This window comes from Eleutherodactylus coqui, chromosome 4 (assembly GCF_035609145.1).
Source record: "Eleutherodactylus coqui strain aEleCoq1 chromosome 4, aEleCoq1.hap1, whole genome shotgun sequence".
Lineage (NCBI taxonomy): Eukaryota > Metazoa > Chordata > Amphibia > Anura > Eleutherodactylidae > Eleutherodactylus > Eleutherodactylus coqui.
In genome coordinates, this window is record NC_089840.1 from 76,542,644 (window position 1) to 76,560,448 (window position 17,805).

Consider the following 17,805-nt stretch of genomic DNA (forward strand, 5'->3'; position numbering starts at 1 on the left):
TAACTGTTACATTCGTGCAGATGCAACTACAGCGCCTCTTAGAGACATCGCCAATACGTCAGATTAGGCGTAATTTATATCCACCATGGACCAATATACGTATTTATGTATTTTATCACAAACATGAGGGAAACAAAATGGGGTAAATAGCTGTAACATAAACACAGGAGAATGAACGTTATCCCTAACCAACTTTGGTGTGGTAGACCCTCAAGCGGGGAGATTGTCCTAATAGGGATGGCCCCACGTTTCGAACCTAAGGGGTCTAGTCTGTTTTTAGATGGATGATAAAGAAGAAATTTAAAGAGAATAGGCCCCATACAGAGACTATAGACACAGGAAATTAGCAGACAGGAGTATGATGCTCAACCAAACACCACAGACAGAGCAACATTCAGATTATGATTATGATTCCAGTGTGCTACAACCAATTGGACGTAGGGTTCAGGCATCTGAATACCCAATAGACGGATGGTTCAGGTTACCAACAGCCCATTGCACGGTGGATACAGGTATCTCACAAACCTTCGGATGGAGGGAACAGACAAGACAAGACTGAAACATGGACAAAACCTCCCTGTTGGCCAATTAGTCTGTAAGCCATAGGAGTAGCTGAAGCCGGGTAGAGAAGAAGGGAGCATTAAACACTAAGGGATTCCTGACAGACAACATCTAAGTGCCTTCTGCAGTGACCATTGCCCAGCACTGAATGACAGCACACATGCATTGAAGGCACAATCACATGGACCAATCACTGTTTCAGTCTCACCTAAACACTGCAGTCTGAGGTTCTGTTCCTATCTGCATAGGGGGGTCCATGCAGAGCCTCCATCGCAGATACCATCAAATTTGACAGGCAAAATAGTGCTGTCTAGAGCCCTATTTTTCCTGTCGAAACAACAGACAATAGAGTTTATCGGGCGTCACTGGTGTCCATCCTGCAACTGATCCATGTCACCATTATGGCTTCTATTATACATGGAAGCTACAATGCAAATGTAAACAAAGCCTTAAAAAAAAAAGGTTGACCCTTATGTTCTTCTTTTAGAAAATTTGGGACTTATCTTTGATATGTGTAATCATCCATATATCGGTTATGATGTCTATTACTACAAGAGATGCATTCAGTAATGGTAACGATTCCGGCACTTCCTAAAATTATTCCAACCACTTTAAACAGTCTATACAGTTGCTTCTCCTGGAATATCCACGTTAGAGAACATCAGTCTCATCTGGCTTCCGTCTCTTCATTTTATACATAATCCTGAAGTATATAACAATTCTAAAAGTATATAAAAAGAAAACAAATGATTATACAACGTGTGAACAATTAGTTTCGCTTTAGCGCCAATCTGATTGTTGTTTTTTTAATTAATCTGGAAAATGACAGAATCTATTTGGTTGTTATCAACTTAATTCATGATTATTTTCTTTTGTATGAACTAGTGGTTTCTGAAAATCAGTAGAATCGATTTCTTTTAATCACAAAGAAAAAATATAATATAGAAATTCTTGGGCCTGGCTCCCACACTTCCGGCCATCTTGCTTTTTATCCTCTGGCATTATAGCAAAATTTTGTAGGGAAACTGATGCCAAAACTCATCTCATTGTTTTCCAAGGGATTATTCTTTGCATCCAATGCATCGGTTCTGATGTTGGATGCCTTCTTGCACCCAACAGAAAAATGTTGCATGTCGTCTATGTTTGTGTTACATTCGTGTGGGCAAATACCCAGGGTATCCACATGAACGTGCCCAAACAGAGGTTAGGGACCACAAACAATGGAACCTAAAACGGTTTTCAGACTGGACAAGCTGACGGAAACACCAACTGGACAGAGAACTGCATACTGCGGACTGGACTGATGGACAGACATAACATAGTGACTGACAAATGACCAAAACACTCACCTTGCATACCTGTACATATAAACAGATGTTATAGCTATAAAAGTACGAGGTATTGGTTCGCACATTGGCCAATGAACTTAAGCCGCAAGGCCACGACAAGGCTCCTTGTGTCTTGTGGTCCCTACACTAGCAAGACACATCTACTAGAGGACCCTAAGGGACACCCTAGCCCAGAAATGGGAAATGACTCAGCAGGACAAACCAGAGACAAACTGACAAAAAAAATGTCAGAAAATAAGCAAAGGAACAGACATGAACCAACAAGATACCAAACACAGCAAGCTGCAATGGACAAGGATGACTGCTCACCCTGAACACCAAACAGACACTGACAGGCGCTGGGTATATATGTGAGCAAAGACCGGGGGATTGGCTAGCAGGAGATCACCACACCCAGCGAGATTAAATCATTCCACACCTGTGGGGCTGTGCTGCTAGAAACCATAGTACTACAGGTCCCAGCAGTACAACCTAATGATTTGGCTATGGATTCTGGACCAGTGAACAAAGTGTACCAATATATCATCAATTCTGGCCTGCTCCACTGACTGGACATAAGTGATAGATTAGAACCCAGCCTAAGTTTCATGTGTGTTTAAGGAGGCAATGATCAGATGACCGTTCATGTAAGATAGTCATCTTCTTTTCTCCATCGCCATGTTTGCTTAGCTCAGCTAAACATGGATGTTACCTTTATGGAGGGACGAGAGGACCAACAGCCAAATCTCTCTGGTGCTATTCATTTTGGAAGAGAACGAATGATCATCAAGTCAAAAACTCAACAGTCTCTTTTATCTCAAGAATGAGTGATCAGTGGGATATGCTGTGACAAAAACGACACCACCTGATGGCAAAACCCTGATATGTATGGACTAGAGATGAGCGAACGCGTTCGTCCGAGCTTGATATTCGTGCGAATATTAGGGTGTTCGGGATGTTCGTTATTCGTGACGAACACCATGCGGTGTTCTGGTTACTTTCACTTCCTTCCCTGAGACGTTAGCGCGCTTTTCTGGCCAATTGAAAGACAGGGAAGGCATTACAACTTCCCCCTGCAACGTTTAAGCCCTATACCACCCCCCTGCTGTGAGTGGCTGGCGAGATCAGGTGTTCGCCTAATATAAAAGTCGGCCCCTCCCGCGGCTCGCCTCAGATGCGGTGTGAGTTAGATGAGGGACAGTGCTGTTTATACCGGAGCTGCTGTAGGGAAAGAATTGGTAGTTAGTGTAGGCTTCAAGACCCCCCAAAGGTCCTTATTAGGGCCACTGATAGCTGTGTGTTGGCTGCTGTTAGCAGTGGGATTTTTTTTTTTCTCAAAATCGCCTCTGCAGACCGTTGCACCTGGCATTAGGGACAGAAGTGCTGCATAGGCAGGGAGAGTGTTAGGAGTGAGTGTAGCCTTCAAGAACCTCAACGGTCCTTTCTAGGGCCATATTTATCCGTGTGCAGTACTGTCCAGAGTAGTAATACGTAGATATAACTCGTCAAACTGAAAAGTGACAGGTACCACGCCCCCTGTCACTTTCCGCCCCTTATGTTGCTGTGTCAGCTGTGCTCCTTCTGGTGTATAACAGTGTATAACTCGTCAAAATCAGCCTAAGTTATTATGCCGTCCCTTTCGTTCAGTGAAACTTAGATTTCTGTCCCTTATCTTAATGCGGTATCAGCTTCCCTTCTGGAAGCTGGGAGCTGAACTTTCGTTCAGTGAAACTTAGCATGGGGTAGCAGAATTGTCAGGTACTTGTTACTTTCCGCCCCGTATGTTGCTGTGTCAGCTGTGCTCCTTCTGGTTCAGTCTAAGTTATTATGCCGTCCCTTTCGTTCAGTGAAACTTAGATTTCTGTCCCTTATCTTAATGCGGTATCAGCTTCCCTTCTGGAAGCTGGGAGCTGAACTTTCGTTCAGTGAAACTTAGCATGGGGTAGCAGAATTGTCAGGTACTTGTTACTTTCCGCCCCGTATGTTGCTGTGTCAGCTGTGCTCCTTCTGGTTCAGTCTAAGTTATTATGCCGTCCCTTTCGTTCAGTGAAACTTAGATTTCTGTCCCTTATCTTAATGCGGTATCAGCTTCCCTTCTGGAAGCTGGGAGCTGAACTTTCGTTCAGTGAAACTTAGCATGGGATAGCAGAATTGTCAGTCCTATGACGTGTCAATCATGATATACTCTGCGGAGCAGAGTATATTCTGAATATGTCCGGATTTATCTACATCCGAAGCCTATTACGATTATGTCCGGCTTTACCTACAGCTGATATTGAGTATATTATGAGACTTTATCTACAGTCTCTTATTTCATGAAGTTATCTATCTCCATACATCCCCAGCCTTTTAGCCCCCCACCTTTTTTTGTTTTCACAACAAGAGAGAGAGAACGCAGGAGACTGATGCAAAGTTTTAAAAAGCTTTATTGAGTACACGTGCGAATACATAAAATATTATAACTGCAATGTACAGAGTCCTCAGCCAGCAAGGCTCCTTTTTCATCAAATAATGCATGTATGAAGTAAAAGTATCTTTTTTCTTACAATTTCAGAGCGGCCAAAGCAGTGATCAAATAATCCATTTTTAATTCATCCAGGTCCTCTCGTAGTCGGGGGTCAACAATGACCGTAGAAGGCATATTAATCTCAGCCAAAGCGTGCATGAAGGTGGTCCACCCCAGAGGGTGACTTTTCTTGGTAGTACTGTGGTTTTGCGTAGCATGACGGATCAAACTCTGGATACTGGACCCTCTGATAGCGTTTTCTTTGTAGACGAACTCCCCTTTAGTGTTCCACGCTATAACTTTCCTGTTCAGCGTGAGTCTGTGTAGCAAAAGCACAGCGCCATGCTTGAATCCTGGGGTCAAATCACTTCGCTGTAAAATAACAGCCACATCAGCATCGTGGCGCTCTTTATCCGCCTTTCGCGGTGCGGTGTCCATAGCTTCATACATCATGGCTTAGTAGTTGTGAGCTCGTCAGAGTTGCGAAGCAGGCTGACATATTCTTACTGCGCTGGAAGCCAGCGAAAAGCGATGGGCTTTCTCATCATCACACAAGATAATTAGTACCCAGTGACGACCTGGATGGCTGGAATCGTCTGTGTTTACAACATAGGCGGCCGGTTTTTGAGATACAACATCACGGGGTAAGAAGTCACAGGGATATACACCCGCAAATAGCTGATCGGTATAAGGATCTGCCTTGAGAAGATTTGTAATCTGTAGAGTGTTCATGATTAGTTGTGATCATACAGGACTTCTCTTCTGTGGTTTATCTCCAGAATAGCTGGGTTGAGGGCGTACACTATCATGTTTATAGTGTGCGGCGTAGGGATGGCAAATCTGATTTCTGCCCGCAGGTTCCCCGTTTTAATGAGGGAGTAGTGTAATCCTGGTTCCTGATCCGGAGAAAGATCAAAAGAAAAAAATGTATAACCGCGAATGTATTCTTCTCGGTCAATAGCGATCGCGCTGTCTGATTTGTCCTTTCCGGAAATATGCACAAGAGCCATGTACTCTCTAATGGCTAATTCGGCATCGAAATTAGGCTGAAAAGGCCTGGCGGGTATCTGTTGTCCGTCCAGATACAGAGAAGCAAAATTGATGTCGTAATGATTAAAGCAGATAGGATTCTTCTGATACGATCCGCTAAAGGCCTCATTATCGACAAATCCTAATATCACTGTTTTAGGAATCTGCCCGAGGAACAGATTTTCATGGTTCGTAATTCGGGCCCCTGCAGGCACGCTATAGACTTTTAGGCAGGCTCTTTCTAGTCCATATTTAGCCGTGGATGAAAGAAGTGCTTGGCTGTGACCTATTCTGACAGCCGGTGACACTTGCACGCGTTTTATGAACAGGGACGCTCGCGTGATTTGAACTTTATACGGCTCGGGATCGGAAGACATCAGGCAGAAAGAGTCTTTATTTCTAGTCATTTTAACCTTAAGATCCAATCCATTTAATATGAGCTTTGGCTGGTTAAATATATCCCCATAAATAGGCCCCAAAAGTTCCACAGATTTAGAACGGCGTGAGGCCTGGGCTCTTTTGATGAAGCCTAAGTTGGGGCCATCAAGAGTCCTATCATGATGATGACCAGACGTGTCTTTGTAGAACAGTCCAGCCGTAAGCTGTGATGCCAGCGCTTGAGAACCATAATTCAAAATAGTTTCAATATACGCTCTATAGCTATAAAGATTATCTGATTGCGAGATAATACGATCCCCCAGCGTGATGTCCACTTGGTTGAAAAGCGTCGCTATAGGATAATTAATAAATGCAACGCGAGCACCGTCTGGGATGTCCGAGTTATCTTGTTTAACTATACGGCAGGTTAGATGTAGGAGGGTATTATTTAAGTCATAATAATATTCACCGCTGCCCGATATGAAGAATTCCAATGGTGCGTTCTCGGTGAGTGCCGCTATAGGCTGTACTTCAACAAATAGCGATTTTTCAATACTCGTTTGTGTGGGCGGTATGGCGAAAATATCCAATTCAGATTTGGTGCATTCTATGGACCCGTCGTGTATGAAAGCCATGTTGGAGAGTTAGAAGATGTCGTCCGCTGAGCGTCTAACCTGTTTCTGACGTCGTCGTCTTTTACGCAAAGCGCTCTTATCCATGAGCATCGGGGGCATTGCGAGACGCCTTTTTCTTTTACGAGTATTTTTGGTGACATAAACAAGGCCTGAACCGCTTTGAGCTTGCTGGGGCTGATTGATCCGATCCATAACAGCTGTGGAGATAGTTGTGACTGCGTCTTTAGCGATGTTTTTGACAGCCGTCTTTACATGCGGTTTTACTAATTCTAGGCCTTTTCTGAAAAGAGGAACGGCTCTTCTAAAAAGCCCACGGAACAATCCAGCAAGCCCCGCCCCATACATATACTCATCACCCCGGAAGCTTTCCAGGCCACGACCCGACTGAGCCACGTAATAATTCACGTACACTTGGGGGTCGCCATACAACCTCTGAGACAGCATTTTAACGTGACGATTCGTTGCGCGGCCTAAAGTGTAATCGTACTAAGCTTTTTCCGTACTTGAATTTAACAGGACTGCCCTGATCGGATAAAATTGTAATTGTGATAGAGTCAAAATGATGTTTGCACAAGGGTATGTAATCCGGGCGGACGTAGTGCAACGTGACAATATCGGCATTTTTACCGCTGATTTCAACGTTTTTTAATAATTGGACATAGCTATCTCCCACAATCTGATGCTGAACAATATCTGAGTAAATAAATAATGTATAAAATCCTGCGTTTATATCGGCGTATTGTTTTCGTCTTTCAGGTATAGTACCGGCAGATGCTTCGCTATATTCTGGCAGGCCTAACAGAACCGACAACTTATGTCCCGGGGCAAACTGTATGGTTGGCGAATCGGAAACTGTGACAATTCTTCTCACAGCGTCATAACGCAGTTTAAATACGTCGTTTGTTATCTTCAAGACTTCAATTCGTTCGTTGATGGCTCTTACCAAATCCGCAATGTTAGAATAAAATCCAGGCTTCATATAATACTCGTTAAAGATACCCCCCTGTTTAGCGATGAAAAAGTTGCCTTCGTACGGATCAAGCGTGTCCCACGTATGGGGGTACTGTATCTCCGTTAATGCCACTTCATAAGGTCCCGAGAGATGAACAGGCTTAGCCAATTTCGTAGTATAAGTAGAAATTGTGTTTTCAGGGTAAATTTTAGAGGACGCGTTACTAGGGAGAGTTATATAAAACGAGCCAGACTCCATGATCTATGCGGTCGTCAACTGATTTTCAGTGATCCAGCTGTTAAATTTTGAAGGGTATCCGAGCCACTTTACAAAATAATGCGTAGTACCGCGTCGCCGTCTTTTCTTCAGTATTTTTTCAATTCTGTAAATACGGTTAGCGTCAGCCGGTACGCGCTGTATCTCCTCTTTATAAAATGTTCCCTCTATAGGATCACCGCTCAGGTCGGCTAGTTTATAGAGTGGTTTTTGAAACCGCGTATTAATAGATTTGACTACAAAAATTTCATCCGTGAATGATTGCTCATAACCTTTCGCAAATGTTCCTTTATATTGAGAAATTCGTACATGATCTCCAATATTTAATGAAGGGTTGTCATGCCTCGAGTTCAGAATATCGCTGTAGACATTTCGCCATATTCTTAAAGAGTTATTTTTCGTTACATCCACTGGACGGCACTGAATAGTACGATGATAAGTTCGGTTATAACTGAATACAAGATCAGGTAATATGTCGATATAACGAAAAGTGTTACGCTGTGTGAGGTATCGCCACATTCGTGTTTTTAAAGTCCGGTTAAAACGTTCAATCAATGCGGCCTTTACGGAGTTAGTCGTATAGAAATGATGTATACTGTAGGAACTACAAAGCTGTTTCATGGGGCGGTTCACAAATTCCCTTCCGAGGTCTGTATGAAGTTTTTGGGGGACACGGCCATCATTTTCAAATATCAGCTCGAAGGCTTTCGCGACACTGCTTCCTGATTTGTCTGATAAACCTACGCACCACGCATATTTTGATAGCGCATCTATAACTGTTAAAATATATTTTAAGCCATTGTTTTCTTTAGAATATTGTATTAAGCTTACGAGGTCAGCTTGCCACTGATAGTCGATATCTGATACAATTATTTTATTTCTTACAAATTTCTTTCTGGCCGCTCTATGAAGACTGTAAGTATTTTGCGCTGTTAGCCACTGGGCAACATGTCGGCGTTTCACACCATTAATATGCTTGCATAGCTTATCAATTCCACCGAATGAGCCAGGCTTTGTGGGATTAAAATATCTTCTGCGTAAAATGTCTTCAGAGCTTCTAGAATCCATACTGGTTTAGGGTAATAAATCTAAAGAAAGTCCAGCTTTTCAAAAGTCCAGGGAAAAACACAGGGTCAGAGGAAAAAAACAGATGCCCTGTGTGTGATAAACATCAAGAGGAACTTTACCACATGAATTGGAAGTTAATCAAGCTACACCAAAGAAGGCTTCTATGAAATCCTCCTCTACAAATGTCTTTAGTGGATAAAAACGAATAACATAGCAGGTTACTGATAGCTAACAAGTCGAGTCTACAAATGTCATTAGTGGCTAAAAACGAATGACATAGCAGGTTTTTGGCAGCTAACAACTCGACTCTACAAATTTCTTTAGTGGCTAAAAACTAATGACATAGCAGGTTTTTGGCAGATTGACACAGCTGTTACTAGTTAGCATAGATAGCTAGGTGGTTGACCATTTTCCCGCGCGAAGCTCTTTAAAAGGACAATTGAAACAGCGATGTCATAACAGCATCTAACAGCCTCACACAGAAGCTCTCTGATATCTCTCTCTCTCCCTCAGCTCAAAGGTAAATATCTCCTGTATTTTTTTATTTGTTTATATTTCTTTTATTTTAATATAACTAAAGAGATTTTGACGTGCATTATAGAAATATTCACAGAAAGTTCTTTTTTAATTTCAGATGGACGCTCAAGGTAACGATACGCAACATCTTCTGGCAAATCTGTATACTGAAGCCGAACAAGGTAAAACTGTATTTAATTTTTTCTTTTTATAAATCACGTTATTTATACGCATTTCTGATCATTTTCACTTTTTTTTTTTTTCAATGTTTAAGCGGATCTATACGATATCCAGAATTTGGGCGCTGACGTTCTGGCTGAACTGTTTCCTACGAGTTCTGAAGAATGTTCTGCAGTTGCTGACATTCTAGATATCACACTCGGGGGTATGATTTATATAATTAAGGCCTTTGTCCATATTTGCAAACGTGTAGATGTAGAAACTAAATTGCTTTTTTCTACAGAGATGTCAATTGCACCAGAAGATGCTAAAGACACCCAAGTCTCTAAAGCCTGTGAAATGTCGGACCATGTGAAAAATTGGATGAATCCTGGAACGCAGGCGAATAAAGAAAATATCCCGGCAAAAAAGCACAGGCCTGACGCCCCTAGCATTATACCGCAATGGCGTAAGTTAAGCGATTAAACATATTTAAATACTTGTAAATACACACGTTAATACGCATAGATGTAGTCTGATTAGCTTTTTAGTACATCGCTGCGTAAATATACATGCTGCCATGCATTGCTGTAGTCTGGGTAACTTTTAGTACGCGTTAGCTGTGTTAAGCGGCATCAAACATGGCTCTGCTGCGCATTATTAACCCTTGTTTAGCGATGTAATCTATGGCGTTGAGTCAGGCTATACGCTTGTTGCTAATACGCTGCGTAATAGGTAACTTAGAACGTATATTGACGGATTATGTTTTACTCATTCCGACACTTTTTCTTTTTTTTTTTTATATATAGATACTGCATCGCTGATGAACTATAATCCAACACCCGCATCTGAGTTAATACAGCCAGTGCCTAGATATGCCAATCCTTCAGCGACGCGTGTCAACCCGGAGCTCAGCGTGTTTAAGCCTCAAAATGGCCGGCCAAGATACGACTCGCTATTACCGATTTCAGAGCTAGATGAAGACCAATCTCTATCTGTGGAATACAACACAACTTCTGCTGGTCGCTGCAAACCGAGACCACCTCCATTAAAGCCGCAAAATGGAGGTGTCAGAGAGGATTATAATACAGCTTCTTTTGCACGCATAAATCTTGGACTAGGACCGTTAACCCGTCAAGATGGGAGTGGTGGATACGAAGCTCTCTCAGCAGTTTCTGCGATGGTTGAATGCCCGAATAGCGACAGAAGCGTTGGTAAGCCGCATGCCTTAAATTCAAACGATATACGGGACTGTCATAGCATACCTACATGTGATACACAACAAACACTAGACACAGCACCCACTGCCCCTAAAACACGTAGAAAGAGAAGCATAGCTCCCAAAAACATCACAGCAATAGGTGCAAATATGCTGCCCGGTCATAGCGCTGTGGGGCCTGATACACCGCAAAATCTATCTGGATCACTCACTAACACTGTTAGTCGTAGAAAGAGGGGGGCAGCTCTTGAAAACACAGAGGGTAAAAGACAAAAAACGCACGATGATAAAACCATTGTCAATTCAGAGAGGTATTGGTCTGCAGCTATAGGGAATGAATTTGCTAGCATACACCATATGGCCTTTCAGATTGGTGGGATAGCAGCATCCTTGAAAGCTGTACACGAAAGGGCTCAGAAGCTTTTGACCTCCGAGCCAGACTCTCGCAGAGGTCCAGAAATATTTGCTTTAAAGCGAGAATTGACTGAATTAGTGAGAAAGCACGCAAGTGGCTCCTCATGACTGTCAATGACAGGCTCTGGATTGAAAAAATGTAACAAAAACAAACGTCTTGGCTTTCACAGATCACGGGTTGTTAAAAAAGCTATAAAAATGCTCCACACAGCTAGGATGTCCATAGACCGTAGAAAAAGTAGAAAGTCTACACGACACAACACAACACAGAGACAGGATGCAGACACTCTGCAACATTCACAACTGCCTGAACATCATGAGCCCGATGTAGTTGTTGATCAGCCTGGTGCTGCGTCGGTTTTTTTAGAGTCTTTTTTTCATAGACGCCGCGAACTTTCAAGGTTCAGGGGCATTGAGCATGTAGAGCATTTCAGGTTTGTGAATTTAGACCGTATACAGTCATTTACCGATGCTATGAGGGCCATTCATGGTGCTGTTGAGTCTTTGTTCAATAGAATACGGACTGATATTCAGCCCGGCGACTACATACATCTAAGTCTGAATGGTGGCAGTTCTCTGGATACGGTTTATTCCAAAAAGCAGCTCAGGGATGATTTTAATGTGGAGAGCTTTTTAAGCGCTGTGGCTTCAGCACTTCAAAGTAATGCAGAATGTTTATCCGGCGATTGTTTGCATCTGGTTGTCACAATAATAAAAAATAGGAGAGGTGGTGTGACTCGTCGCAGGCGCTTGAATTCGATACTTTACACAAAGATCATCAAACAGAAAAAGCGCTGGTTGTATGACTTTAACAATTATGATTCAAACCTATGTTTGGCTGCTAGTCTGTACGCAATGCTGGAGGTGGGGGCAGCTGCTCCTGCTGCTGATGGTGATTTATTGGCACGTGCTAAGCAGCTACACGCTGCTCTTGGAATCCCTGAAAACCAGCTGGTCAGTTTTAGTGATGTAGATGCTTTTGAGAGATACCTGAACATATCTATCAAAATTCTGTATCATAGCGATGGTGATTGGCGCTATTATCACACAGGCTCCGTGTCCGCGGGTAAAACTGTGTATATTTTGTATCATGATAAACATTACTACGGAATTACAAACATCAAAAGCTTTATTGGGGAACAATATTTTTGTGATCATTGTAATTCAGTTTACCACCACAAGAATAACCATTCTTGCCAGCATTTTTGTACAGCATGCCAAAAAAATGATTGCGCTGACAGTATCGGGCAACAGTATCGCTGTCCCAACTGTCGTGTATTTTGTCGCTCGAGCGAATGTTTATTACGGCATGAGAAGTTGGCCGCGATTGATTTTACGTTTTGCAGAGTTAAAACATTTTGTGATCGTTGTTATCGATTTGTGCCCAACAGTGATGATGGTCATAAATGTAAGGGGCTGTGCTGCCACGTTTGTCGTGCCCCGTTGCAAAAATTTGATAGACATCTGTGCTACATGCAGCGCTACAAACCGCCTAAGAAAAACGAACGGTATATTTTTTACGATTTTGAATGTTCACAGGATACGGGTTTGCATATAGCGAATTTCATTTTTGCGACGACCTTGTACGGTCAGAACTCTTGGGAGTTCGAGGGTAAAACGTGCACTCGTGACTTTGTCCAGTTCTTTGCCAGTGGCAAGTTTGCAGGCTACACCTTTATCGCCCACAATGCTGGTAGATATGATGCATATTTTATCGTTAAGCAGTTGATCCGAGAACGAATACGTGTAAAGCTGATTAGTCAAGGAGGTCGGCTTTTGTGTGTGACAGTGCCTGATATGAACTTGAGGTTCATAGACTCGCTGAGTTTCATACCCATGAAACTTAGCAAGTTGCCGCAAGCTATGGGCTTTTCTGATTCCAAGGGACACTTCCCACACTTTTTCAACACTGAGGAAAATCAAAATTATGTCGGACCCCTACCTGGTGTTAAATATTATGGGGTAGAATACATGATGTCTGATGAGAAAAAGGAGTTTATGGAATGGTATGAGTCGCAAAAAGATGTTGTTTTTGATTTTAAAGCAGAGCTAAAGAATTATTGCAAAAAAGATGTTGCTGTTTTGAGACAAGCATGCGAACTTTTCAGAGATCGAGTCATGGAAATGACTAAAAAGACTGTTTTAAAATACTGTACGGAGCGGCGCAAAAAGGTTCCGACGACGATATGTGTTGATCCTTTTCAGCTCATCACTCTGGCATCTGTGTGTATGGCTATGTACATGTTTAAATTCCTTCCAAAAGACACTATAGCCATTGTACCTGCTGATAATTATCACAAAACAAAAAAACGTTACTCGACACCCGCTATTCAGTGGCTCATGTACGTGTCTCACACAGAAAACATTGACATTCAACACGCTCTGAGAGGAGGTGAAAAACAGGTGGGCCGCTATTTTTTGGACGGCTATGCGTTTGTTAACGGTCAGCACGTCGCTTTTGAATTTGAGGGGTGTCATTTTCACGGATGCCCCTCTTGTTACAATGAAAAGGATGTAAACAAACTCACTAAGACCACATACAGCCAGCTGTATCACACTTTTCTAGCCAAGAAACGTTTCTTACAACAATGCGGTTTTACAGTGCGCGTCTTGTGGGAGCATGAGTGGAAGGAAATGGTTGAAAAGGAACCACAGCTTCAATCATTTCTTCTCAAAATGCAGTTCCCAGTTCCGCTAGAACCGCGTGATGCCCTCTATGGCGGGAGAACTAACGCCATAAAGCTCTATCACAAGCAGGCTGCTGGGGAGATGATAAATTACTACGATTTCACCAGTCTGTACCCCTTTGTCAACAAAACAAAAACATATCCTGTAGGACACCCTGAGATCATTTATAAAGATTTTGGTTACATCAAAAATTACTTTGGCCTTGCAAAAGTTAAAGTATATCCGCCCAGAGATTTATTTTTCCCGGTATTGCCTGTGAAAATGAACAAGAAGTTGATGTTCCCCCTCTGTTACAGATGCGCTCTAAACACACAGGTAGAACCCTGCACACACAGTGAGGAGGACCGCGCTATTGTCGGTACTTGGTGTACGATAGAGCTAGAGATGGCCGTAGAGAAAGGGTACAGGATAGTACACATCTACGAAATCTGGCATTTTCCTAGAACCTCGGATGATCTGTTTGCACCCTACATTAAGTTACATCTTAGGGACAAACAGGAGGCCTCTGGTTACCCAAGCTGGTGTACGGATGATGTCAAGAAAAGCGAATACATCGCCGCCTTTCTTGAAAAAGAAGGTGTACAATTACAGCCTGACAATGTGGTTGTGAATTCCGCTAAAAGGCAAATCTCCAAACTTTTCCTTAACTCCTTGTGGGGTAAATTTGCCCAGAAACCTGACCTTCCGTGTACCAGCATCGTGACTAATCCCAACGAGCTTTTTGAGTACGTGTTTCTCCCCTACTATGAGATTTCAGGTTTGAATTTTATTGATGACGAGACAGCCAACATCACCTGGAAATACACAAAAGAACATCACAAAATCAACAAAAACACAAACATTTTTATAGCTTGTTTCACAACCGCTTACGCCAGACTAGAATTGTACTCTATTCTGGACCGACTGCAGGAGAGGTGTCTTTATCACGACACAGACTCGGTCATTTTTGTGCATCGAGAAGGCGAGTGGAATCCGCCGTTAGGCGATTACCTGGGTGAGCTAACCAGCGAGATACCCGATGACACATACATCACAGAGTTTGTGTCTGCGGGGCCTAAAACCTACGGCTACAAGCTGAACACGGGTAAAACCGTCTTAAAAGTTAAAGGCATAACTCTAAACGTTGCTAACACGCAACATGTAAATTTTGACAGCCTAAAAGATCTAGTTTTGGATTATCAGCACAATTCCTCCCCTGAAACGCAGAAATCTATTCACATAGAACAGCCTGGGATTGTGAGAAATAAGAAATACTGGGATATTGAAACAAGGCCGTTGCGCAAAACACAAAGATGTGTTTACACAAAGAGATACTTGTTAGATGATTTTACGACATTGCCTTTCGGCTATTAGCTCATATGTCAGACGGACGTCTGACACATTCTATTCAGTTCCTGTAATATCGTTTGAATTTATGTATGTTGGCTGAATCTGTATCATGACTCGTCTGCTTCTTTTCCTGACCAGGCTTTGTAAGAAATAAGAAGCATCGGGTCTCTGGCGCAGGTGCACTACACAAAGTACAAAACCGAGTGAGGAGGCGATTATTAGACGAATTTACAATATAACATCTCGGTTATTAGCGCTGAAATAATGGATACACGTTTGCAACACCCCTTCTCGTGTATTTTAGCCGGACCCTCTAACTCTGGGAAAAGTTACTTTGTAAAGCAGTTGTTACATAATGCCGAAACACATATATCACACAAGCCCCAAAACATTGTGTGGTATTACTCCTGCTGGCAAAAACTGTATGATGAACTGTCTGCTTCTTTCCCTATCATCAGATTTATCGAGGGCCTTCCGAAGACATTTATAGATGATGACTTATTTCCGCCCGACAAGGTAAATTTGACCGTTGTTGATGATCTTATGGAGATCGCTAGTGAAAACAGCGAAATAGAAAAAGCATTTACCAAGTATGTACATCACAGAAATCTCAGCATTTTATATCTTGTGCAGAATGTGTTCTGTCAAGGTAAGAAAAGCCGAACGATAAATTTAAATGCAAAGTATTTGATTCTCTTCAGATCCCCTCGTGATGTATTGCAAATTGTCACACTAGCGAGACAGATGTACCCCGGAAAGACGCGCTTCTTCTTAGAAGCCTTTGAGGATGCGACACGCGAGCCTTATGGGTATTTGCTGGTAGATTTAAGGGGTAATACGCCGGAGGAGCTGCGCTTGAGAACGGGCTTGTTTCCACCAGCCTTACCAGCTGTGTATATTCACAAAAAAATCACCTCTAAAAAGTGAGTACACCGTCTTGCACCCTATTTTATCCCCCGTGCATTCTGGTGAAAAGATGTCTGAGAGAATCCGTCGTAATTGGAGTCTCTTAAAAAGGCTGGTGAAAGCTAAACCCAACGTCAGAAAATCTATTTTACGCAACGCTAGCAATGATTTAGTTACAGCCATAGCGGAGATCGCTTTAAACATTTTAAAAGGTCGTATACCCCTAAAAGAACGCCAAAGAAGCGCGTTAAAAAAATGGCGCAGCGCTATAAGACGTTTGGGTGATAAAACCCTGACCGTAAAGAAAAAGAGGCGTATAGTCAATCAGGCCGGCGGTTTTATAGGTTCACTCTTGGGTTTTGCAATACCGATAATTACGAGTCTACTTGCCAACCGATAATGGAGCATGCGGAGAAAATGTATTTGGTTCCTAAACACGAACTGAACAAAATAAGGCAAAGTGTTCCTACAACCCCTGACATACGACAGGCTGCTATTCATCGCCTTGATGACGAGATTAACTCAGTTTTACAGCGTAGCGACCTACCGGATGATGTGAAAATTAAAAAATACACCGCTGTTTTACAAAGATACTTGGTTCATGCTAAACAGGCTGCAAAAGAGCTAACAACGTTAAACATTGTAACTCCGAGTGATACTGGTCATCAGCAATTGTCAAATGCCGAACCTGTTAATAGAAATGCTGTTCATGAAATTGTAAATCATGTCAATCCCCGTTTCAGAAAAAATGCAGAACTTTTGCTAAACAGGTTATCGCAGAATGGCGATATTACAGCGTGGAATGCTAAGGAGGAGTTCGTATACAAAGGGCAACCCGTTCAAGGGTCCAACATATTGGACCTGATCCGTCATGCTACGCAGAGCCATAGCGCTACCAAGAAAAATCACCCTCTGGGTTGGGACGCTTTTATGCGATCGATGGCCGAGATTAATATGCCTTCTACGGTCATTGGCAGCCACGGCACTAGAGAAATTCTCCAGGCGCTGAAAATGGACCTGAACGTCGATTCCCCACACGCTACCCTGCAGAGGAAAAGCCTCCCTTATCCTTCCACACCGCCAAGTGGGACACAGGCCACCTTGCTGCCTAAAAAGAGGAGTCTACCAATGCTTCAAACTGCTTGGTTAAATTTGTAAATCACTGTAAAAAATGCGACTATATCCGTGTTAAAGCTCATTGTGTAATAATTATATATATTATTTCTATAACTTTTTTTCATTTATGTATTCGCACGTGTACTCAATAAAGCTTTTTAAAACTTTGCATCAGTCTCCTGCGTTCTCTCTCTCTTGTTGTGAAAACAAAAAAAGGTGGGGGGCTAAAAGGCTGGGGATGTAGGTGGGGGGCTAAAAGGCTGGGGATGTATGGAGATAGATAACTTCATGAAATAAGAGACTGTAGATAAAGTCTCATAATATACTCAATATCAGCTGTAGGTAAAGCCGGACATAATCGTAATAGGCTTCGGATGTAGATAAATCCGGACATATTCAGAATATACTCTGCTCCGCAGAGTATATCATGATTGACACGTCATAGGACTGACAATTCTGCTATCCCATGCTAAGTTTCACTGAACGAAAGTTCAGCTCCCAGCTTCCAGAAGGGAAGCTGATACCGCATTAAGATAAGGGACAGAAATCTAAGTTTCACTGAACGAAAGGGACGGCATAATAACTTAGGCTGATTTTGACGAGTTATACACTGTTATACACCAGAAGGAGCACAGCTGACACAGCAACATAAGGGGCGGAAAGTGACAGGGGGCGTGGTACCTGTCACTTTTCAGTTTGACGAGTTATATCTACGTATTACTACT

The 17,805-nt window shown here is 42.5% G+C and overlaps 2 protein-coding genes across 2 annotated transcripts; one reads left to right on the plus strand and one right to left on the minus strand.

Moving 5' to 3' along the window:
* Nucleotides 1-5,129: 5,129 nt before the first annotated feature.
* On the minus strand, nt 5,130-6,437 carry LOC136626494 (uncharacterized protein F54H12.2-like). Its single transcript, XM_066601552.1, has one exon. The coding sequence runs from the start codon at nt 6,435-6,437 to the stop codon at nt 5,130-5,132; it is 1,308 nt and encodes a 435-aa protein (XP_066457649.1).
* Nucleotides 6,438-9,349: 2,912 nt separating this feature from the next.
* On the plus strand, nt 9,350-15,985 carry LOC136626495 (uncharacterized). Its single transcript, XM_066601553.1, has 7 exons — nt 9,350-9,431; nt 9,524-9,634; nt 9,713-9,877; nt 10,218-10,622; nt 15,197-15,269; nt 15,517-15,707; nt 15,795-15,985. Exons 1-7 carry the CDS (start codon nt 9,368-9,370, stop codon nt 15,983-15,985), a joined length of 1,200 nt encoding a protein of 399 aa, XP_066457650.1. The 5' UTR covers nt 9,350-9,367.
* The last annotated feature ends 1,820 nt before the right edge of the window (nt 15,986-17,805 follow it).

Excerpts from the sequence above, each read along its gene's own strand:
- LOC136626494 (XM_066601552.1), bottom strand. The coding sequence starts at position 6,437 with ATGGCTTTCATACACGACGGGTCCATAGAATGCACCAAATCTGAATTG.
- LOC136626495 (XM_066601553.1), top strand. The coding sequence starts at position 9,368 with ATGGACGCTCAAGGTAACGATACGCAACATCTTCTGGCAAATCTGTAT. Across the intron at positions 9,878-10,217 it reads TAGCATTATACCGCAATGGC|ATACTGCATCGCTGATGAAC; the intron begins GTAAGTTAAGCG and ends TTTTATATATAG. Across the intron at positions 15,708-15,794 it reads GCAGAATGTGTTCTGTCAAG|CGAGACAGATGTACCCCGGA; the intron begins GTAAGAAAAGCC and ends TTGTCACACTAG.